Raw genomic sequence first — 27122 nt, 5'->3', positions numbered from 1 at the left:
GCTTGAACTTCTTTGGTTTACTGAGAGGATAAGAATGCAACCACTGTTTGGATTGTTCTTTTGTTTCTTCAATTTTGAAATGGACCCATGTCTTGTCCCCTGTGGCAGTTTTGTTAAAAAAATCTTCTCCTTCATTATGTTAGCGCTGGAGAAACGTTAGGGAGGCGTCCATTCTCAATGTTTTGTGATGGTCAGACTGCATCTTGGGAACCCATCTCGCACACAGTTTGCGGTACTGAAGTCTCTCACTCACAATGGTGTAGAGAGCTAACCTTTAAATTTCAGGAAACAAATCCCTCAATATAGAAATTGTGAACCGACAATTTTCTTGAATTGCCTTATCCACTCCCTCAACGAGATCATCGGTTGACACTTGCTTCCTTCCCTGACCACCTGCATCATGAACATCTGTACATCCTTCTTTAAAGTTCCTGCACCATTGTCGCACTTTGCTGTCACTCATTGAAGTTTCACCGTACACATTACTTATTCGTTGATGAATTTCAGCTGCATTACACACCTCAGCCTGAAGAAATCGAATTACCGCACGCACTTCACACTTGGCGGGAGATGCTATTGTTGTAGACATGTTTACATGCTAGCTGCGTGTTCAGAACTAAACGAAGTGACGCGGTGTGATTGAAACCATACTAGAGATGCTGCGCAACACATATGTGCAAAGGTTCATCCGATTTTTGCGCGGGTTTTTATTTCGCGACCGATTGGACCTTGAAAAAAAATAACCCTCGTATATAAAAAATAAGTTCTCAGAAACTTCTGAAATATATTGACCTGACGGATCATACCAGGCAGGTTTGGATTCAGATGAGCTGTTCATATTGCTGGTAATTGCTGCCATGATATGGATAAAATATCAAATTTTCTCAAGGAATCATTAAGGTTTCTAGATTGTATCTCTATATACCTAAATTACATACCACTATGTAAAAAGCAGTTATACATCTGCCATATAGCAAGGAAATATATTACAACTACCTCTGACCACTTGTAACTTGATACAGCACTAGAAGATCCAGCTTTATGTGAAAAAGAGCAGGAAACCATTTAATTCCATAACTATTTAATTACTCATAAATTAAATAGTCAATAAAAAGTCAATTAAATAGTCATAAATTAAAGTTAAATTCAATTGGTCATTTAATTCCATAGATAATTGCATGCTGTTTCTCTTAAGCCTTAATCTGTGTAGGCCAGTCAAGAGAATCTTACTTATTTGCTTAAAATGGACAAAACATAATAGTTATATAAATAATAGAATGACACATACCAAATCCTAATGTTTCACCAAAATTATGGAGGAATTCAAATACCATCATAGTATCAGCAAAAGACTGCCCAGACAACTTCAACCCCGGAATTCTATTCAATGATGGAAGAGTCTTCAGGTCTAAAAATTTCACAAAAAAAAAGAAGATATAGAATAACATCAATCAAAACAAATACATATAGAAATAATTTATATAATATAATACGATTAAGTAAACAATAACATTATTAATTACAGTATTAACACTTTAGCTAAATGTTTGTGAAACTACTAATATTTCATGAACACTGCTGCTTGAAACATCTTAACTATAAAATACTAGATTTATAATAATTACTATGGAATAAATAGATATAAAGGAATGTATGTATGGGAAGTATACAATCAAAACATTAAAAGAATTCTAAGAAAAACTCATTGAACTCACTGGAATCTATTAAGTGTCATTGGTTTTCTCAAGTCACAGGCCAATAATGCTACACAATGTTATCTGTATGTAATTGCATGAGTTGGTAAAAACAACTTTTAAAATTAACAGCTTCACATCACAAAGCCATGTATATGTACAGTCCTGGGCAAGATGGTAAACTATTCTGAGTGGTATATTACACTTTGCAACACTTACTCCTTTTCCACATTATTGTTTCTGGGGGTGTAGGTCTGACCCTATTTGATTCTTCATGCTGAGAATGCCAGGATTAGAAGAAGAGCCAGTGCAAACTTGGCATCTGGTAGGGGGGCTCTGCTTCCTATGGACTGGCTTGTGAACTCCGTTTCCTATCCAGTGTCCATACAACAGGCGTAATGGCTAAATTGTCAATCATGAAACTGGGGCTTCTAGCTCCCCATCCCATCAATGGATAAAGCCATATAAGTTAGTTGAAATTTATAACTAAATTAAAACATATTTTGGGATTAGAATATACCCTTAAAAAAATGTTTAAATAGCTTAGTATTATATATAAAACAGGAAATTTTATTACATAAAAAATGAATAGATATTTGAATTCAAAGTCAATCAAACAAATAAAGAGAAAATATGTTTTATTTAATCTTTATAAATATTTATACAGATTAAACACATGTAGGTTCTTTTCTGTTGATTATTTCTTTAAAGATGTAATATTTCATGATGTCGAATGAATTTTAACTTAAAGCAAATTTTAATTGACAGCCTGTCAATTAAATATAGTTTTTTTTTTAGTGACAGTGAAAGTTAAAAAAGTTTTAACAGTTACAGAATAACATTTTATTTTTTTAATATTTTATAACATTTAGTCTTTTTACTGAAATGCTTTATAAAAATCTTTATATTTACAAACACTAGTACATTACCATCAGATTTGAGATACACTTTTTTAGATTTGTATAAACCAATGATTTCAGTAAAAATGTATTTTTAAATATTCTTTTAAAAATCTATAGTTAAAGCAAGAGGAATGTGGACAAGGATAAATGTATGTGCTAAACTTTATCAAGAAATTATTTTAATACCATACCTCCTTATCAATAAGAAAACCTTTGTAAACTGTAAATATAGTACTTTGTGAGATTACCAAAGTCTGTTATCAGTGTTTAATATTTATGATATCTCTACAATGCAGAGACAAAAAAATAATTTAAACAGCTAATTTTTTTAATAAACTTTTAAATTCAACTAAATACTGGTATCAAGCAATTTAACATGTGTCTCATTTAAAAGGACTTGTAAAGATAAAAAGACTTAACTTAAAGGGTCAATGTAATCGGCTGTTATATAGAGATATTAGACTTAAACCATACAATGACGCTTGACCTGGGTTTTAACTTTCAGGTTGATGTTTAGTACATTTGGATGAGGTGTTGGTAACTAAGAACCAAGCACTTTCATCAGAAATCTATGAAGTTTAGAAAAAATTCAGGCATTCTAAACATATTCTTATGTCATAATTTCAGAAATGCTAATTTTTAAGATCTGTTGTTTTTTTTTTTAGGAATATATGTTAGATTGTGTATATAGCTAGACAGATATTAATAAAGCTGAAAATGCTTTTATCAGCTTGTTTAGGGATTTTTAGATAAGTCCACTTAAAGGGGGAACTAGTCTAAAAATAAAGCCAACTATCCCTGTCGATTTGCAAAAGAAATATACTTCAAAAGAAGTAAAAATAAAATTGAATTGGGTATAGAAATTAGAAATATGTAATATTTTACTGTAAAATTAAAAATGTATAATTATGATGGAGAAGTGTTTGTAACATATATGTATATATGTAACATATGTGTGTGTATATTATATATATATATATATACATACACCACCTTTGGTGCACTTTACATTGATTTTTTTTCCTCTCCAACCACAGAATCATAGAATACATGCATTCTACCAATCAGTACATCTAGCTGTTTACATAACAACAGCAAATTTTTATGAAAAACGAACCTGCTAGTTCCATATCTTCAGCAGGTTTTCTTAATTCACGAAGAAGTTCAACTTCTATCCTTCGTTGTTCCATTCTTTTTTCTCTAGATGCAAGTTTCTCAGCTCTTGCTTCTTGTCGTTTTTTTTCTCTTTCTTCCATTCTCTTCCTCATTTCCAGCGCTTTCACAAGAGCCATGTGCTGACGTCTCCTTTCTCGCTCCTAAGAATATTTCACAATACATTTACTTATTTGTTACCTATATTATATACAATAAGAATATATATATGTATTCAATAAAGGACTTGCACATCATTAAATAAATTTTAAATGCTTACAACAAAATTTAATATGTTAAGGAAAATAAGTATAACATGTAAATATTAGCAATACAAAAAAGATAAAAAACAGTAAATCACAAATTAAAAAAAAATATATTGAACAACATATTAAAGAAACATAAATATAAAACTTTTACATTAAATAACATGTATACTATAATAATAGATCAACAAAAGTTATGTATTCATACTGTGATGGGGTAAAAAAGCATATGTTGTACAAAGTAGCCAATGAGAGGGTTTAAGTAGAAACAGTTTTGCATAACGCACATTACGCAAAGTATTTAAAACTTCATGGACTATAAGATATAAATACAGGTACCTCATAGAAAATTGGTATTTATTGTTTATGGATGTATAATATCTTGATAAAAAGGTTTCTATTAATCACAATATTAGAAGCAGTAAGAGGTTCATGTGTTTTATTTTTAACGGACCCTCAAATCTGCTGCTACCTACAAACCGATTTATAAACTGAAAAAATAAATGGATTTGCCATTTTTTATAAAATAATAAAATGATAATAATTAACTAATATTTAATTGAAATAGAATGATTTATTATAATAAAACAGCACATCCTACAACAGGAGAATCAGTTGCTGCAAAAGTAACATATCACAGTTGATTTTATTTATCCAATGATTGTTTTCATTTCAGGCATGAAGCAAATCTTACAACTCATTATCACAACTACCTATGAACAACTAATGACATAAGAATAAAAAAAACAGATATAAAGACCTAGTTTTCAGGTATCTATTTATTCCTACATGTAATTCCTTTGGTTCAAAATTACATAAAATCATACACTGGTTTTTCTGTATTTTGCTACAGAACTTAAATTACTTGTATCAGATTTTATATAAATCAGAATGACAATCCGTATAAAAGGCATAGCTATTTCTTTATACTTTTCATTTCTAAATTATCTTTATTACTTTATCATATTTTATTTGTTACTCTGCTTAAAATATTTTCATCGTGCTATAAATTCTTTGTTTTATTATATCTATCATTGTAATGGCCAACTGTCAATATTTTCATACGAGAGGCTTGGAAGAGAACTGTAGAGTTGTTTTGACTGTTCAAAATTTACTGAATGAAAATAATGAAGGTGATTCCACCAGTAGCTTTTAGCTCCAAAAAGAAAAACACAAGACAGATATTAGCTTCTTCTCTAACCAAACTTCAATTGCAGTCAGTCATGTGATATTGCAAAAACAGAAAAATTGAAAAGAAAATGATGACTATGAAAGAAACAATACTAACTTTTACATTATTATTCACTAAACTGATACAACAAACTTGATCCCATCACATATTTTTTGCTTTCAAAGTTTGATACAGTTTTGTATAAAAACAATAAATTTATAATTAAAACAAAAGAACTAGTCTTTAATATGATAGGACACTAAATATGATATAGAAAATATTATGTATCATTTTGAAATAAGCATGATAGAAGGGAGTTAATAATTTACATTAATATGAGGTTAAATAACAATGTATGCAACTGTGCATTCTGATCATATTAGGCCAAAGTCCAGCATGGTCATTAACAATCACTCCTTTCTTAATCTAAATCTACGTGATTTAATTTTTATGTTTTAGATCACAAAAAAATTATTTTTCAAAATTTTAATTAAATCAAATAAAAATTGAACTTTCCAGTTTTGTGGAATGTATTACTAATTTCAGTCATTATTTATTTGTAATTGTTACTGGTTTTTATTTTTTACAATTAACTCAATTTTTTTTTTTAAATTAACTAATAATAAAAACTTCTGAATCCTTTTGCTTCCATATAATCAGATTCCTGCTTTAGAGTAACCAGAAGTAAAATTTTATGAACAAGTAATTTAAGATTTTCAGCATAACCAGGATTGCAACTGAGACAAGTTTTTGCTGCAATATACATGTAATTAATAATAAATTCACATCTTTGCAAAGCAGTTTAAAGAATCTGACATAGATTTTCTCAATAATGTATATATTAATGGGGCCTGGTAAGTGTGCCTTGGCAGGGGGTGGTGTGAGAGACGAAACAATGTGGTTGTGTCATGCCAGTAGCTAGTGCTTATCTCATCATAGGAATGCTTACTAGTACTATTCCAGCTGTAAAATTCAGCACTAATGATTTGTGCAATGTAGTAAGTGCAGTGATCATTCGTAAACCGGCTTCTTGAAGTTTCCTTTCTGTCAGCAAAACTGTTTTTATTTCTTTGTCACAAATTATTAATGCACTTACAGTTTTTCATTTTTAATTTCTTCCTTTTTGTTTGTGTCAGTGAATTAATTGTGAAATAATAAATATGTGATTTGTGCTGGGTAAATTACATTTTGTTATATATGGTTAAACCAAGCTTTAGTAAGCATTTAGATTACCGTTTCTAGCGTTAGATTTTCACTGTTAGATCAAGTTAAATATAGCTCAGACAGAGATAAATAAGCACAAAACAAACAAAGTAATTCACAGTGAAGGACGGGAATTGATCAGATATGTTATTGAAAAGTGTAATTATGAGGCAAAATCAAACACTTCTATCCTGCGTCAAACATCTAAACACAACCTTACTACAATGGAAAATCAAGAGAGGTTTATTGTGAAAATTTGGCAAGAAGTGGTGAATAATAAGAAAGAACTAGAAGAAAACCCAGGGCCTTCACAATAAAAATTACCTACGCCAGGGAAAAAACATAAAGCAAAAAGAGGGGATACAGATATGGTTAGGATTGATAAAAACGACAAAAATCAATAAATGTAATATTACGAATTATCAAAGAATTTTATGTTGATAAACAAATTGTTCTGATCATTCCAAAGTTACTGCCAGTAGTAAAACAAACAATACACGTTTCTTGGGGCCAAAAATTGCTGTTAAGACTGATAAATGGAATGGGATTTAAATGGAGGAAATGCCAAAGTAAAAGGAAGATATTAGTGGAAGGGCCAAATATGTTTTTTTTTTGTGTTACACATATTTGGTGAAGATAAAAGCCTTGAGAAAAGCTGGGAAAAATGTATTTTACTTGGATGAGACATGGACTGATAGCAATTTAACAATTCAAAAATGTTGGCAGCCTGACAATGTTTTTGGAGTTGCAGATAATTGGAATACAGTTAATCATTTAATAATATTAGTCCAGGAAGTGAGAAAGGATTTGTAACTGATGCCAAAATTGGTATATAAATCTGGAACAACTAGCGGAGACTATCACAGGCAAATTAATTATAATAACTTTGAGAAATGGTAGAGAGAAAAACTGTTACCAAATATTCCTTGATCAGTTGATCATTCTAATAGATAACGCCCCATACCATTCCATCAAGGCAGAAAAAGTACCAACAAAAAACTCAGTTAAATTAGAAATAATAAACTGGTTGCTGGGAAAAGAGTACATTGTGATTTATCAGTCAGAAAGGAACAACTCATTCAGTTACTACAGTTACACAAACCAAAAGAAAGAGTTTACAAAATTGTTGTATATCTGTCTAGTTTGACTACTGAAGCTGTAAGACTACCTACATATTTATGTGAACTTAATTCAATTGAACTGGCTTGGGCGCTTTCTGAGAGAAAATAATTGTATTAACTTAAATCTAAATAATTTAAAGAAAATAACCAACATGAACATCAATACAGTAACTCCAAGTGACTGGAAAAGTCGCTCCAAACGTTTTGTTTTGTTTGGTCGTTTTACTATTCAAACATAACAAAAGTGAAAGAAGAATACTGAGCTAAGGACGGAATTGTTTCAGATGTCACTGATAAGTTTATTATAACCACCAGCTAGGCAGACGACTCTTCAACAGACTCTGAATCTGGCAGTGATGATACACACAGTGGTGAAGAACTGGCCGCAGAATTTTATAACAGTAAGTACAAAAATTATTTAAGTACTAATAAATATATAGATTCCCTTTTCAGAAAATGTAAAGTAGGCAAATACAAATTTAAAACCTTAATTTTTATCGTTCAAAAAATCATATTACTAGAAAAACCTGTTATTGTCATTACATTCAGTAAGTAGTTCAATAAAATATAAATAATTAATTTTATTAGAAGAACAAATTTTGCAGTTACGATAGTAGCGGGCAGTTTGCATTTTGGTGCCCACCAGGCTGGTCTAGTGGTTAACGCATCATCGCAAATCAGCTGATTTCGAAGTTGAGAGTTCTAAGGTTCAAATTCTAGTAAAGGCAATTACTTTTATACGGATTTCAATACTAGATCATGGATACCGGTGTTCTTTGGTGGTTGGGTTTCATTAACTACACATCTCAGGAATAGTCGACCTGAGACTGTACAAGACTACAGCTCATTTACATTCATACATATCATCCTCATTCATCCTCTGAAGTAATATCTTACAGTGGTTCCGGAGGCTAAACAGAAAAAAAAGTCAAGTTTGTATTTTGGTAGTATGACTATCACTACTTATTGAATGATATTTTAGTACTGCCATCTATCGCTCTCTCTCGCACAACACATTCTTTACAGAGGCACACTTACAATTCCAGTACAGTACAGTAAGTTTACAAATATAAAAAATTAAAAATTTCTGTTCTACAAAAATAAAGAATGACAATTATTAGTCCACAATTGAGTAGTATAATAAATGTTTTAAATTCCTGGTTCTTTTTTTTTTTTACGAAAACAAGAACCTTCTATTCATAATCCTTATTGATTTAAAATGTTTAAATTAGATCAGAAACAGTTCTTTATAATCAAATTAAATAAGAAAAATTGCCTATTTTTTTCAAGAATAGAATTTTTAAATCCAAAGTAATGTTTCATTTCTTTTTTATGATAAAATAAAATAAAACATAATTTAAAAAAATGAAAAAAAATATTAATATAATACATAAAACATACAGAGTACAACTTTTCTTAAATAATAAATAATTCCACAACATAACTCCCAACAAATTTAAAAGCTGTAATTTTAAATATAAAAATTATAAAATAAAAGCAGATCAAACATAACTGAAAGTAAAATAAATAAAAAATTATAAGAAATTATAGTAAAAAGGAGGAATTAATAAAAAAATGAAATCAAAATATAAGATACATTTGTTTTTAATTTTGAAATAACTGTTCACGAATAAATATTAGTTTTTAGTTAGTATGAAAAGAATGGGAGTATAATCAATTTATAGGAATTAGTTATCCTTAATCATAATGAACAATTATTCACTGATCACAAATATTCTAATCAAACAAATTGTTTGATTAGTAATTTATTCTTCTCATAATTTTAATTTTATCCATAGATCTAGTGTGCTTAAATAAATCTAGGATCAATAATTTATACAGTAACAATCACAGTAGACTACATAAAAACAAATAAATATGACTCCAGTACAACTCAAATAACAAATATATGTTCAGAAAGAGTAGTTGGAAATGTGAATCACAAAAAATGTTTTTTTAATTTTTTTATTTCATTTAAACAAAGTAAACTTTAAATTAGAAGCTTCCAGTACACTGCTAAATGAAAAAATTTAATGACAAAGAAATTCAAATAAACCAACCATTCAAACAGGATGTTTCACTGTATTTTATCCACACATTTTCATTGAGAATTACTTCCCACATGGGAAAAATAGAAATTACATTTAAGTTTACCACAATATGTATTTTTTGTTTTTATTAGATATACTGTATTTAAAAAACAATATTTTGAGTACAAAAATAATGACATAGATAATACAAAAAAAAGGTATTAATTTTTCCCAAACCAACAAGTTAGTACAAAAATCATGCAATATTTACTGAATAAAACTCCAAAATCAACGGAAACAAGTAATTAAACTGGATGCTTACCTTTAAAAACAATCCCTTTTAATACTTTATATTCCAGGTGATACACATGCATCCCTAGTAAATTAAATCAGGATTATTCTAGTAAAATAAATCACACTGCTCAACTCAACCCACAAGGTATTACACCATATTAACTTCACTAGAACCATACAAAATCTAGTTGATTTCTCAATGATTCAAAAGTTAATAATAGTTCCTTTTTGTTACAGATTAGTTTAATATATTTTGAGCTATATTTCTACACCAAATATTATCATAAAAGATAATATAACTTTAAATACTTTATTATTAACTCTTAATTTTACAAAATTAGACTAAAAATATCAGTTCTGATTCGTTTATATAAAATAAAACTGAATTATTTCATTTCCACTTATCTAATGCAGAAAAGTCACACGAACTCAATACAACTGATATTATTCAATCAAAAAAAAATCCTGCATAAGATATGTAATGTATTTGTAAAGTAGAAGTAATTGAGTTAGTTGAGCGAATTAAGAGAAGAGTAGTTATACAGCTCATGAAAATCATGAGGATTTGACAAAATTTGTAAGAGATACATTAGATATTATCCCTCTGGATAAAAAGTATTAGTTAGACACAGCAAAAGTTACTTAACAAGTGTTGTTAAACAAAATAATGAAAGAATTTTATAAATTATAACTTTAATTAGAAAATGAATAGTTGAAGTAAGAAGATATTATTAATTAAAGCAATGGTTAAATATATACATACATACATAAGCACATTTCATATTATATATATTAAGGCATTTAAATCTATTTCGTATTTTAAACAACACCCCTATTAATAGCAATGTATGTCAGCAATTTAGATTATTTATAAACATAAATGTGTAAAAAAAGGTCTAACAGAGCTGCATGATCAACTGTTTTTTTATTTTTTTCCTTTTCTTAGGTAACTGATTCATAGTAATAAATTCTTTAAAAATTTACCCAACAGTTTCATTTGTAGTGTGAATGAAATAATTTAAGACACCAAGTAGACAGCAATACACATAAAAGTAAGATTGGCTACCAAATAAGTGCAGTGATTAAATAAAGATAAACAATACATAAATATAATCTGCTCCTTAATATCAATATCATGTGCATCTCTGGTATTAGTACTATAGTATAATTTAATTACAGATAATAATATACCATAAAATGTAGCATACACTTATATTTTTCATTTTAATTAAATAATAAAATGTGGTAATACCACATAAAAAACACTTTTGCAATGAAAATGCACCTGGTATGAAATCTGAAAGTAAGTATCTCAAATGTGGTATTTATAAAATTAATTGTGACCACATATATTTAATTACATAAATCCACATGAAAAACTAACTGACTCGCTCTACCCCTGGAAGAAATTCTAATTCTTAAGTAGATCTTGGGAGTGCAAAAACAATTAAGAGATTTTGTTTTCCACTGATTAAAACTGATAGGAAAATCCAGAGTATGATTTCCGCAGGGTTACAGCATTCATAATTCAACGGGCTGGGCAAAAGGAATGAAAGAGGGGACCGACTTATAGAGTTTTGCACGAAGTATAATTTAGTAATTGCCAACATCCAATTTAAAAATCATAACAGAAGAATACACACTTGGAAAAAACCAGGTGATACTGCAAGGTATCAGATAGATTATATCATGGTTAAGCAAAGATTTAGAAATCAACTCGTTGACTGCAAAACTTACCCTGGAGCAGACATTGATAGCGACCATAATTTGGTGATAATGAAATGTAGATTGGGGTTTAAAAGCCTGAAGAAAAGGTGTCAGATGAATCGGTGGAATTTAGAGAAGCTTGAGGAAGAGGAGGTAAAGAAGATTTTTGAGGAGGACATCGCAAGAGGTATGAGTAAAAAAGATAAGGTAGAAAATGTAGAAGAAGAATGGGAGAATGTTAAAAAGAAAATTCTTAAATCAGCAGAAGAAAACTTAGGCAGAATAAAGAGAACTGGCAGAAAACCTTGGGTTTCAGACGATATATTGCAGCTGATGGATGAACATAGAAAATATAAGAATGCTAGTGATGAAGAAAGTAAAAGGAACTATCGGCAATTAAGAAATGCTATAAACAGGAAGTGCAAACTGGCGAAAGAAGAGTGGATTAAAGAAAAGTGTTCAGAAGTGGAAAGAGAAATGAACATTGGTAAAATAGACGGAGCATACAGGAAAGTTAAGGAAAAGTTTGGGGTACATAAATTAAAATCTAATAATGTGTTAAACAAAGATGGTACACCAATATATAATACGAAAGGTAAAGTCGATAGATGGGTGGAATATATTGAAGAGTTATACGGAGGAAATGAATTAGAAAATGGTGTTATAGAGGAAGAAGAGGAAGTTGAGGAGGATGAAATGGGAGAAACAATACTGAGATCTGAATTTAAGAGAGCATTAAAAGATTTAAATGACAGAAAGGCTCCTGGAATAGACGGAATACCTGTAGAATTACTGCGCAGTGCAGGTGAGGAAGCGATTGATAGATTATACAAACTGGTGTGTAATATTTATGAAAAAGGGGAATTTCCGTCAGACTTCAAAAAAAGTGTTATAGTCATGATACCAAAGAAAGTAGAGGCAGATAAATGTGAAGAATACAGAACAATTAGTTTAACTAGTCATGCATCAAGAATCTTAACTAGAATTCTATACAGAAGAATTGAGAGGAGAGTGGAAGAAGTGTTAGGAGAAGACCAATTTGGTTTCAGGAAGAGTATAGGGACAAAGGAAGCAATTTTAGGCCTAAGATTAATAGTAGAAGGAAGATTAAAGAAAAACAAACCAACATACTTGGCGTTTATAGACCTAGAAAAGGCATTCGATAACGTAGACTGGAATAAAATGTTCAGCATTTTAAAAAAATTAGGGTTCAAATACAGAGATAGAAGAACAATTGCTAACATGTACAGGAACCAAACAGCAACAGTAATAATTGAAGAACATAAGAAAGAAGCCGTAATAAGAAAGGGAGTCTGACAAGGATGTACCCTATCTCCGTTACTTTTTAATCTTTACATGGAACTAGCAGTTAATGATGTTAAAGAACAATTTAGATTCAGAGTAACACTACAAGGTGAAAAGATAAAGATGCTACGATTTACTGATGATATAGTAATTCTAGCCGAGTGTAAAAAGGATTTAGAAGAAACAATGAACGGCATAGATGAAGTCCTACGCAAGAACTATCGCATGAAAATAAACAAGAACAAAACAAAAGTAATGAAATGTAGTATAAATAACAAAGATGGACTACTGAATGTGAAAATAGGAGGAGAAAAGATTATGGAGGTAGAAGAATTTTGTTATTTGGGAAGTAGAATTACTAAAGATGGACAAAGCAGGAGCGATATAAAATGCCAAATAGCACAAGCGAAACGAGCCTTCAGTAACAAATATAATTTGTGTACATCAAAAATTAATTTAAATGTCAGGAAAAGATTTTTGAAAGTATGTGCTATAGGAGAATGTTAAAAATCAGATGGGTGGATAAAGTGACAAATGAAGAGGTATTGCGGCAAATAGATGAAGAAAGAAGCATTTGGAAAAATATAATTAAAAGAGGAGACAGACTTATAGGCCACATACTAAGGCATCCTGGAATAGTCGCTTTAATATTGGAAGGACAGGTAGAAGGAAAAAATTATGTAGGCAGGCCACGTTTGGAATATGTAAAACAAATTGTTAGGGATGTAGGATGTAGAGGGTGGGTATACTGAAATGAAACGACTAGCACTAGATAGGGAATCTTGGAGAGCTGCATCAAAACAGTCAAATGACTAAAGACACAAAAAAATACATCTTGATAAATACCCTTCATCCATTGCTATAATTAAATCACAAATAGAATTTAGGATTAAAATATACGTATATTCCCTAATATTTTACAAATAAGCAATTTACAAAAATAGAGACATGGACAACAATAGGAAAAACAGAAAGGAAAATAGTACAGACTTTTCAAATGTGGGATTACAGAAGGATATTAAAAGTTAGATGGCTCAACAAAAAACAAAATGGATAGGAAAAAAATTTGTGACAAAACTAAGTAAAGAGATGAATTAGGCTCATCATCTATGTTTTAAAACATCTATGCTTAGTTAATTTGGTAATAGAGAGATTGTAAAAGGCAAACACCATACAGGAAAGCAAAGATTAGACTATATAAAATAGATAAATTGAAGCTGTAGAATGCAGAAAATATGCTGAGTTTAAATGATAGGCACAGAACAACATATTGGAGAATAACATCAAACCAATCAAATCAGCCTGCTTTGGCTAAGGAAAGGTAAGTTGATAATTTTCTTAAAAGTTGTTTTAACAGGATCCCAGAAAAAATGGGCCAGCAGGGTTGGGGAAAGTCTCCATTTCATAAAGTAAATATAATAATAATAATAATAAATGTGTGATTATTTTTAAAAATCAATATTACAAATATTATTTTTCACAATATTCAGAGCGAACCTTAAATATACATTTAACAGAAAAAATATATCCAATAAAAAAAAAAAAAACAATAAACTAGCCACCACATTCAAAGGCACAATCACCAGTCATTGGTTTTTTCAAAACCATGAATATAAATGTGCTTTTAAAATGTAAATTATCTGATCTGGCAGAGCACTAAATTCATAATTAATAAACCAATTAAAATATAGAGGAATTTACAAATTTTACATGCAAACAGTAAAAGTAATGAACTGAAAAACCTAGAAAAAAGTTTACATAAAAATAAAAGTAAATCTACTAATGAGAAATAAGTTATGGAGATGAGTGGTTGGCTTAATTTGGCATTACGTTAAAATGAACTAATTTATAAAATTTTGTACATTACTTATTGTTCATCCTAATGCATGCCGAAGAACGGTTTGATTTAGACAATAGTTAAAAAAAACAGATGTTTAAAAACATTTTCAATCATTAACTGTTTCTAAGATGCTGTACCAGTGAAAGCATTTTAAACATACAATTTGCTTACACAAAAATCTAACCTAAAGTTGAGGTACCAATCAGGTAAACCAAGGACCCATACTCCTTCACTTTAATCTAGCTTACACACTAGGGATATAAAAAATATTAAAGTTTAGATTCAACTAGTACACTGCACTTTATGGTAATTATTATTCACTAATTTAATTATAGCATAAAATTGACTGTTCTGAAAAAATAATGAACATTCACAATTTTTCTATTAAAAAAAAAGTAATCATTTAAAAATGGACTAACATAGGAGTACTATTAAATTTTTAATATGGCATTTATTTTTATATAGAATAAAACAATAACTACAAAATAATTTAATTTTAATATTCCATCATATTTATAATAACATAAAGGAAATTTGAATTAAATTACATTATTATTCTTTATAACATTTCTTCATTATTTCAATAAAAGTTATTTTTTTTTTTTTAATTCTAGCTGTGAAATATTTTTAATTTCAGTAAAAAATATTATAATTTCAAAAAAAAGACTATAATTTCTATTCACTAAAGTGTTTTTATCAAAGCTTACCCATACCCAATAATCTACGATAAAAAAGCTTATTTTTGTACAACCAAAAAATGGTAACTAAAAGAATATTAGTTTATAAAAAAATATATTTGTTGTATTTTAATTAAAAATAAATTAAAGAAATGAATTTCTGTATTTTTTTTGAAAAAATGTCCTATGGTATATTTCAGAAAGATTACTATGCATTTATTAACTATATATAAGTACTAATATTCAAAAGTTGTATTATAAATTTAATAAAATGTAATAATAAAACAAATTTATTTTCAACTTTTTCAATGGAGACAATATTTTTCTAAACAGGTAATTTTTAAATTTTCTTTTACTTTTGAAATAAATAGTTTTTACCATAGCAAAGAGATGAGCAAAGAAATGTATAAAAATACTCAGTAGTTTACAAATGAACAAAACTACTGTGGTAGTTTACATAAGACCAAAACATAAGAGTAGGGTGGTACATGTAATAAAAATGAACATTAGTTCAGTTTCCGGAAGAAAGTGTAATAGGGAAGCAATTTTACCTCTAGATTAATATAAAAAAAGATGAATAAAGGCAAAACTAACTACTTGCCATTCATAGATCTTCAGAATACATATGACAACGTAAACCAGAACAATAATCTAATTTTATTCCACATTATAATTTTGTGAAGAACTTTAAAACTTTTTTTATGGAAAATCAGTTTATAAATATAAATGAAATCTTTTTTAATGGCAAGCAACATTTCTAAAATTACATAAAAAATGTAAACCATCTTTTTCACCACAAAATCCCAACAGGGATTCCCGATACGTTTTACTCCCATTTAGCTATAAATTAATCCTTGTTTCTAATCTTCATACATAATTTATTTAAAAATAAAATCATATATAAGCAGTACAATTGGAAACACATAAATGACTATACAACTCTGAATATATGTGGCAACAATAATGGTGATCTTTTATACAAAATAATAAACAATACTATAGGGTTTTCAATTTAAAAGGGACCTCCATCACTTAGTAGTTTATACTAAATGCATATTTTTGTTAAAATGCATATATTGGTGTGAGATGAATAAAATAATGTGGAAGATATTGGGACGATTGGAGCTGGAGTGAGGAGTACTATTTATTGTCTGTACATCAAGTATTGCCAATCTGTGTCGAGCATTGGGTTATGAACAAGGTTGCATAATCATGTGCTGTTGTTTGTTAAGATGCGGCTAACTGCTAAAGAATGTGTATTCATGATGAAAACTTAATCAGAGATGAAATCTCATGTTGTGTGTTGGCAAAAGTTCAGGGAGAAATTTGAAAAGGAAGTACCAATGAAAAGAATTATTCAGTATTAAAAAATTTTGTGAAACAAGTTTGGTGTTAGACCGAAACATACCTGACACAGATCAGTTTTAATGATACAGGTTGTACAGGATATTAATGATACAGGTTGTACAGGATATTAAAGCAGCAATTGCAAGATATCTTCAATATAAATCTTTGTGGAGAATAAGCCGTGAAAAGAACATTTCACTAGTTTCAGCCCACACTGCAGTAAGGAGAATACTGAAATGTTACCTGTATTGAATGCAGGCTTTCCATGAGCTATCTAATGCTGATTACACTAAAAGGGTTCACTACTGTCAATGGTTCAGAAAGTTCATTAGAAGCAACATTGGCATTTTAGATTAAGTGTTTTTCACAGATGAAGCATGGAGTCATCTTTTTGGGTATGTTAACAGTCTGAAATAACTACCAGACCTGGGGTACTGAAAACCTGCTTATTTTCTTTGAATCTACCCATCACCCACAAAAAATAGGCATATGATGTTCGGTTTTAAGGTGACAAATAATAGGACCCTTGCTTTTTGAAAAAACTGTGAATGCTGCAGTCTACCAAGAAATTATCCAACAGTAACTGTTTTTTGCCTTACTGCAAGGGGATGAGCATGACTGCTGGTTACAACAGGACAACACCACTTGCCATACAGCTTGCTCTACTATGGAGATGCTACAGGATTTTTTCGGAACAAGAATCATTTCTAAAGGATTCTGGCCACCAAGATCCCCTGATCTGACTAGTCCAAACTTCTTTCTGTAGGGTTACTTAAAAGAAATTGTTCATAGGAGCAATCTGCAGGAATTGAAGACAAACATTACCAGTGCCATCGAGGAAATAGAGTACAGCTAACAAGAGTAGCCAGGAACATGGTCAAACATGTGACAAGTGCATAGAAGTGGATGGACATCATTTTCAACACCTTCTGTAAATTATTATTAAGTCTTTGCAAATAAATTAATATTTGTAGACTACAGTAACTGATAGTGCCTCATTCAAGTTGAACATTTGTACATGCTTACTCATTGAATTTATGCGAATCAGAATATGCAATTAGTTATATAATATTATAAATATAATATATTAGACTCAAAAGTTAAAAAATTGTTCTTGAATAATAAGGGGTTCATGAATATTATTTGACCACATATTTATATGCAGGTTGAACAGAAAAACAGAAAATTCAGGTTTTTTTAATTGAAAAAGTATTATTTAAAAATTCACTAACGCAGTAATATTGTTTAATTTATTTTAAATAAATTGGTGGGTAGAATTTTATAAGGTTCACTAATTTGTCAAAAATGGCAATTGAATTTAGTCTTTTGTGTTGCTAGCCCTCTAAATAATATCTAATTTTGTACTTCATGAATTTTATTCATTACTAAGTAAATTAAAAAAAAAAAAAATAACATTTATTTATTTAAATATATATATTATGACTGATGATTCAGCTAAGTCAACATAAGAGCTTTTGTAACATGAGTTTTAGTTATAACCATTTCTTAGATGTCAATATACAGTGTAGAAGTAAGTTAGATTTTTCAAATGATATTAGAACAGAGTTTAAATGTTTCAGAAATTTTAAGAATTCAATTATACACATTAAAAACAACTGTAATTAAAACAACACATGCAAAAGTTCTAGTTAGTTTTATTAATAAAATTCTGTAAACTGAAAGAATTCAATTAAAATTATAAAACAATTGCTGTTAAGAATAACGATAACTGCATAAAACTTGTACCTCTTAAAGTAATAGTGGCTTAAGTAGGTCTAAGAATTATGCTTTGCCAAGAACAAAATCGGGTGTTCCTAGTATGTGACTTAACTACACCTCTTAGCATATCAATATTCAATTCCCATAAACACTAACCTGTTACAAAACATTTACCATAAAATTGAATAAAAGAAAACTTCATAACTTAAAAAACATAAAATAGCATTGTTCATAACTAGAAAGAACATTTAAGGACTTACCGACAGCTGATCTGAACAATAATTATAAACACTCTATTCAACTAAAAAAAAAAGAAAGAAAATTCTACCTTTCCAGATCAAATTAACAATGTTGTGAAACATTAAAGTTACAAAGTATACGTTTCGATAAAAGAATTTCCATGGATAAAATAATCAAAACAGTTAAACACAACAATCATATAATTAAATAAGATTTCCCCCAGTTTACAGAATTTATAATCAAATAGGAAGTACAAATACACATACCAATTCGACGGTGTACAGTAACTCACGCTGTTTGCTCAGCTCTTGCATGTACAGCTAGAAGAAATGAAATGTCAAGACAAATCACAAATACAATATGCAATACAATACAATACAGTACAAAACAAATACAAAACTTGGAATTTTTAAAACTATACTCAATTAAATAGGCAGCATTTCACAACTATCCATAAGAAAACAAGAGACTACAATAACCTACCATTAGTAGACAGTAATAGTGATTTCTACTGTCTGCTAATTAAGAAGTAAAGCATATTAATTTGTTTTTTAAATATTTTTAATAAAGAATTTAAAATGTTTTGCAAGAAAAAGAACAAATTAAAAACTTATGTAAGTTATGAAAAAAATAAAAAACTAACTAAACACAGGATAAGCATAACACTGTGGACTAATAATACAAAAAAGATCAACAAAAATAATAGAAAGTGAGTACAAAATTTAAAAGAATATTTCCAAATATCACCTTATAACCAAGACACATTTTACTTAAAAAGAATAAACACCTTACAGTAAAAATCAAAACTTTACAGCAAATGTTTTCAGTTAATTTAATCATAATCTTCAGTTTTTATTAATTTTTTAAATTGAGATTCTTCCAACAATACTGAATAATAATCAACAATGACAAAATCATAGTTAAATACAGTCAAGCTACACTAAAAAAAGAACTTTTCTAGGAAAGCTGACAATATACACAATACAAATCAAAACTAGTCATGGTAAACCAATAAAAGTACTGCTTTTACTAACTACAATACATTTTATAAGTTATGTATTTCATCTGGTTAACACAGTGGAAGCTGAATTCTAAAAAGAAATATTGCATGCTCTAATGCATTTATGATGTGAGAATAGATAATTTTAATCTGTTTGCATATATTTTCAAGAGGGAGAAAAAGCTTAATAAATCATTGTATTTTTGCCAGAAATTAAAAATTTATAATAGGAGACTTTTTAATGTATTTACACAACATTATAATTTATATTTTAAAAATGTTAAAAATAAATTAAATCATTAAAACTCATCACATGAAAAAAATTAAAAATCAGAGTAAAGAAATATCACAGATGCCTGAAATATGGACTGCCACTGCATTCTACATCTTCATTAGTGTAAGAATTCTTGGAAGTTATTGAAAGTTTAAACATTAAAAGTAAAAATCATAAATGTATGAGATAAACTAAGAAAAACAGACATTACAATTTAGTTAGTACAAAATTTTTGATTCAATAAATGTATATTAAATATGCAAATGCTGAAAAAATATATTACATAGGCTATGTTTTAAGTATATATTTGGTAATAAAATTAATGTAACTGTCATAAAATCTTGAAAGTATAGAACTCAATGTTATTTTACATGCGGACAATCTGTTTTACATTCGTATTGCATCTTCAACATTAGAATAAATTATGGACTTAAAAGTTTTATCCAAGTGACAGAGAAAACAAAACTTAGAGCAAAATAGGGCTAATATGGGTAACCACATATAAAAAATCAGTTTTCGTCTGTCAGATAATTTTAATAATACAATGCAGTTTGAAAGATTGTAAACAAATCTCAAGCTAGGCAACAGAACAAGGTGAATATCAACCAGATTAAATTTATGTAATTGCTAAAGACACAGAACATCAACGTAAAACAGCTGTATACAAGAAAAATAATTATGACTTTTGCTATTTGAAAGTAATATAAATAAATAATTTATGTAGGGTAACAATTATTTTTTTACAAGTAATATAAATAAACAATTTATGTAGGGTAACACAATTATTTTTGGCTTATTCTCACCCAGAAACACATCTCAAACTAGTCAAACATACATAATTGATCACAAAATTAAAAAAGTGTTATTTTTAACGTCCAAATAACAATTAATAATTGAAAATATTAGTGATAAATAAATTTCTTGACAATGACTTGATGATTCTTTTTGTACAACATTTTTTTTAAAAATCAATACATAATTATAATCTTGTCAGTATTTCAAAATATAATTAAAACATTTTATAACTTTCATGTAAAAAAAAACTGGCTTTTTTTAACTACAAACTAATTATAATGCACAAATGAAAAATACAACAATAAGAAATGAAACATAAAATAATATATTTTAAATAAAATTTCTGTGTAATTAAAAAAAAACTTCAAATAGTTAAAAAAATGTTTAAATCTTAAAAATTTGGTAGTCCTCAACATACAGTTTGATAACTTGAACACTATTAACCAATTATTTGTCTTTCAGTTTCATACTACGTTCATAATTTTGCACATCTGCTGTGCACTTCTTGGAACACTCCAGCATTTAGGAAATTTTTTTTTATACAGAGTGGACAAAATTGCAACACACATAGTATTGCCAGAGGGCAAGTGACACTTTAAAATAATATATCTTACATTTTTATGTATCTTAATCATTTTTAAAGTCTCACAAGTTTTTATTAAATTCATAATTGAACAATAAAAGGTACTAAAAAATTAACATATTCACAAAAAATGAAAATTTTCTTTTTGTGTTTTTACAGAGTACAAGAAACAACTCAAAACAAATTACAACTCAAAAACTGATTTATAATGCACTTCAAGTTATTAATTTTAAGAAAGAATTCCGAACTTACATATTCAACACATTTCTCAATAAAGTAAAAGCCTAGTAGAAAAACAGTTATTTTGTTAATTTACAAAATATCTATCCACAAACTGATAGAAAACTTTGTATTTTTTTGTTTTATTTGTTAGATGGGATTTTTTAATATTACACTAATTAATGTACAAAACTTGCTTAAAATTATATGCAGGTTATATACCATGAGTAACGGCTGATACTTTAAAAATCCAACAATAATTTCACCCAAAACTGAATCTAATACAATGATTCTGTTCTAAGTTAGATAGTATACCGCACTGTTTGCAATTAGATGGTACCAAAACAACTTAAATGTCTCAGGATGTAGCAGACTGGAAACTGAAGGATGTAGTGTAAAAATAAAATTTATTTTTTGTGAAATTAATTTAAAATAACTAATGATTGTTTAACAAATGAAATGCATGCCACATAAATTTTACTCTATGTAAATGGTCCTTAACATTCTTTGATTCCAATAATTGTTTAGCATAGCTTATTCTTTGTGAGGAAGAAAAATGTTTTTAAACATTAGGTAGAACTGTCTGCTTGTGAGCTTGCTACTCTTTGATTAAGGAATTTGCTCTTCTTCCCTTGCCTGTACAATGTATTTTTCAATATTACCACATAACCTAAATTATGAACATAATGACTCCATAATTTTATGCAAGTATTGTAAGATAAACAGTAATACGTCTGCTAAATTATTGAGGAGATTCCATAACTGAAAAAATTTTTTTTAGTCCTAATTAAGAGAATTCTGTTGTACCGACTTTCCTCTGACATAGAAGCTGACAATGCTCTATCTAGTTAGTATAATAGATTTTATACACATATAGATACATTTAATTAAGCTTTTATAAACTTTTTTACGTTCTTTTAAAGTATTAATTTACTTTTGCTATATTGTAAATATTTTCTTTCATTAATGTATACAATTTTTAAAGATAAAATTCAGAGTAAATATATTAATAATAATATTATTACAATAATTATCATTCAATACTTGTAAATTACAGTAAGCCAAATAATCTCTGTTATGAATTTACAAACGCAAAATAATCTTAGTTTAAAAAAATAGCAATGAATTTCAAAAAGTTTACTGGTAAAAATTCATATGACAAAATATTCACACGTATAAATGTAAACACATTACACAAACATGCACTCAAGTCCATGAGTCCATGTGTTTTTTCATGCACATGCGACTATGAGTTCGGAAAGATTCAACAGTAGAGACATTGGGATCAGGTGAAACTGTACGTTACACATTTATACTCAATCACTCAGAACTCATTAGCCAGTAGACTAACTCTACCTAATTAAATAGCAGTCAGGTAAAATAATTTTTAAAACCCAAAACAGAATCCTAATGACTACTATATGTAGTTATATTGACAACTTTAGTATACACATTTTGGTATTATTAGTTGTATTTTCATACAACTAATAATGCATGAATCAGAACCCACCATTACTAATCATGTAACATAACAAAATTATTTAAATAAATAAAAAGAACATATTTTTGTTTTTGTCTTGCTCGAAACTACCAAATTACCTTGAGCAATGGAACCTATACTCCACACTGAAGCTTCTACTATCACCTAAATCATTTTACTATCACATATATGTCACTACTGAACAAATTTTACCAGAATGGAACAGTATTGGCCTGAAAGAAATGTTCATTACCATATAAAATCTTAAATGAATAACACAATTAACAAAAACAACAGTGATTTTGCAAAAAAATAATTCAAGTTGATAAAGTTAGGAACTTTATAAAACAGTTGTAAAAGTTGAAAAGTATGGATATTAAAAATGTGCTTTTCTTGACAACAGCAGTACAGTGCTGTTTAGAAAACAGCACTGTTTAGATTTTACTTTTATTAACATGGATTATTGTAATTTAATTTTATTTTATAAGAAACAAATGAAGTTAGAATCAAGTAAAACTTCAAATTAGGGAAAATGAAATTATTTTAACTATAATACAGTGGTGCATAACCTAATATTTTTCAATAAATTAAATAGTGAAAATGTTTCATTTTTAGTGCCAAACACTATCCAACTGCAAAAAATACACAATTAAAGGCAACAACACAAACATAGTATTACTATCACTGTTACCTAAACCCCTTGATCATACAAAATAAAAGATGTGCCCACACGTGTGGAAAATATATTAAAAATATATATCTAAACTCTGAAGAACTGATTGGTCATCCAAGAATAAAGAAAAAAGTTCTTATATACATATTTCTGAAAATACTTTGTTTTCTGTCTGTCTGTCTGAAATTTTCATAAAATTCATTTTTCAAAACGGATTGAGGCATTTTAATGAAATTTGGTAATGTTGAAATAATAACTTTTTACAAAATAAGTAACTGTGATCTTACATTTTCAAATTTCAAAAGTTCTTAGCAATTTTATTCCATATTTTCTTTTGTAAATTTCTAAAAATTAAATAATAAAGATAAATATGATATTTTTTTAAGAAATTTTATTTTAATTTAAGAAGCACTAGTTTACAGCAGCTGGATTAGTTTGTTTATTCCAGCTGTTGGAGGATACCCACCGGGTTGGTCTACTGGTGAAAGCGTCTTCCCAAATCAGCTGATTTGGAAGTCGAGAGTTCCAGCGTTCAAGTCCTAGTAAAGCCAGTTATTTTTACACGGACTTGAATACTAGATCGTGGATACCAGTGTTCTTTGGTGGTTGGGTTTTAATTAACCACACATCTCAGAAATGGTCGAACTGAGAATGTACAAGACTACACTTCATTTACACTCATACATATCATCCTCATTCATCCTCTGAAGTATTATCTGAACGGTAGTTACCAGAGGCTAAACAGTTAAAAAAAAGAAAGAAAAGCTGTTGGAGGATAAAATTAAATAATTATAACACTGAAATTAATTAAGTTAATGATGTTAAAGAACAGTTTAGATCCGGAGTAACAGTACAAGGTGAAAAGATAAAGATGCTACGATTTGCTGATGATATAGTAATTCTAGCCGAGAGTAAAAAAGATTTAGAAGAAACAATGAACGGCATAGATGAAGTCCTACGCAAGAACTATCGCATGAAAATAAACAAGAACAAAACAAAAGTAATGAAATGTAGTAGAAATAACAAAGATGGACCACTGAATGTGAAAATAGGAGGAGAAAAGATTATGGAGGTAGAAGAATTTTGTTATTTGGGAAGTAGAATTACTAAAGATGGACGAAGCAGGAGCGATATAAAATGCTGAATAGCACAAGCGAAACGAGCCTTCATTCAGAGATATAATTTGTTTACATAAAAATTAATTTAAACATCAGAAAAAGATTTTTGAAAGTATATGTTTAGAGCGTAGCTTTATATGGAAGTGAAACTTGGACAATCGAAGTACCTGAGAAGAAAAGATTAGAAGCTTTTGAAATGTGGTGCTATAAGAAAATTTTAAAAATCAGATGGGTGGAAATAGTGACAAATGAAGAAGTGCTGCAGCAAATACATGAAAAAAGAAGCATTTGGAAAAATATAGTTACAAGAAGAGACAGATTTATAGGCAACATATTAAGGCATCTTGGAATAGTCGCTTTAATATTGGAGGGACAGGTAGAAAGAAAAAATTGTGCAGGCAGGCAACGTTTGGAATATGTAAAACAGATTGTTAGGGATGTAGGATGTAGGTGGTATATCAAAATGAAACGACTAGCACTAGATAGGGAATCTTAGAGGGCTGCATCAAACCAGTCAAATGACTGAAGACAAAAAAAAACACTGATATTAAACATTTAAATACACTAATAACTTATATTAAAAAGATATTATTAATGTGTGTAATTTATACACCTATAGTAGATAATTAATCCTTAGATGCCTTTTTTAAATACTACTATGTTCTTTTTGAAGAATGTGGCTGGTAATGGGTACAAACATTATTCTCACACATTTTGTACCAATAAACAAAATTTCATTCATAAAAAGTAGTATCTTTTAAATTGAAAGACCATGCTAACAAAGGATGGCATCAAACACCTTAAGTAGAGGGAAATATTTTTTTTCATTTCACCAGTGCTAAGAAAGTAGTTATACAATTTGATTTTGTAGACTACAATGTGTTTGGATAATGCAGCATGAGCAGGTATGGCACCCCTATCATGAACAAGTGCATTATCTTCTATCAACAAATTACTCGGTTTTTTTTTTCAAGGTAAGGTAACTCAGATTTCTTGAACAGAATTTTATTTATTTAGGAATGAAGCTCACTTTTCTAAGAATCCCATAGTTATCTCCGCCAACAGTTTTATCTGGGTCACGCAAAACCCACAAATCAACCAAAATTGACATCAACATCAGTTCCCTGTAAACATTTAGAATGGAATTACTTTGGCTTCCTTTGCTTGAAGATGTATCCATTTTTGTATGAAACTACATACCAAATATGACACGAGGTCCAGCTCATTTCAACCACACTTGTTTATGAACAATAAAATGTAATCTATATCAATTAATGGATTGGTCAGTAAAAGCCAGCCTTCAGCCAGAAAGATCCCTGATCCCAACCCATCAAATTTATTTTATTTATAAGAAAATATTAAGATAATAGTTCATTCTACTCCAGTACATTGTACTGAAGAGTTTCACAGGCATATCGTTGATGGTTTTGACAAAATCTGACAAATACTGCACATTTTTTAATAGTCCAGGTATCAAGACACCTCTACACATGGATCTTAACTAAAGCTATACACCTTGAGTATGTCCTTCAGTATATCTACTGTTTTTAGTTATGAAATACGATTTATACATAACTATAACTTCTTTAAATGTTTTTAGCAAACAATGATACGTGTTTTAGAAAAATTTCAACTTAAAAGCTATAGTTTTATCCTACATTGTAAATTTCATGTATATTTACTTAACTGTCATATTAACATCATAATTCCCCAATATTTTTAAAATCGAGTATTGAAATAAAAATTATATAATTTTATTTTTAGATCAAATATTTACTGATTGCTAAAAAAAAGAAAACAATTATTTAACACCAACGTATTTATAGTAAAAAGTATTAGTGTAATAATTCACATTTACTGACAATAGTTCTTTTTTTATTGAAGGAAAAAAAACTAACAAAATTATTTCTTCAAATTTCTGCTACAACTCTTTTTTCTTAATAATCCTTAAATCGTTGTAGTGTTATGTTGTTCAAAATAAAATCTTTAAATTTTACATTATCTGATAAATCCAATATATTAATGATTTAAAACTGAAACTACGACACCATTCTGAAATTTGAAAACATAAATACCCTATATTTATTGTGATGGTTTAAATTTGAAAACCAAATTTCATCAAAATAACTTAAATCTACTTTTGATATATGAATTGCTATGAATAAAACGTGTACAGACACGTTGAAAATGAAGCACTTGCAGACATATATTTAAAGGATCTTCTTTATATTTTATTTATTCTTTATTTTTGCATGAACAATCATTTCCCGTAATTTTGCAATACAGTTCTGATTTGAAACAACCTAAAAGTA

General features: G+C 28.7%; 1 protein-coding gene across 1 annotated transcript in view; it reads right to left on the bottom strand.

Moving 5' to 3' along the window:
* The window catches only part of tou (bromodomain adjacent to zinc finger domain 2B toutatis), a 539960-nt gene that overhangs the window by 58485 nt on the left and 454353 nt on the right, over positions 1–27122 (bottom strand). Inside the window, exons 22-24 of the mRNA XM_075362856.1 lie at positions 18935–18988; positions 3714–3912; positions 1289–1408 (exon numbers count right to left, since the gene is read on the bottom strand). Coding sequence (XP_075218971.1) covers positions 1289–1408; positions 3714–3912; positions 18935–18988 — 373 coding nt within the window. The remainder of the gene's footprint in view (positions 1–1288; positions 1409–3713; positions 3913–18934; positions 18989–27122) is intronic.

Source organism: Lycorma delicatula, chromosome 4 (genome assembly GCF_047948215.1).
Source record: "Lycorma delicatula isolate Av1 chromosome 4, ASM4794821v1, whole genome shotgun sequence".
NCBI lineage: Eukaryota > Metazoa > Arthropoda > Insecta > Hemiptera > Fulgoridae > Lycorma > Lycorma delicatula.
Note: the sequence above shows the minus strand (reverse complement) of the source record. Positions and strands in the feature narration are given on the sequence as shown.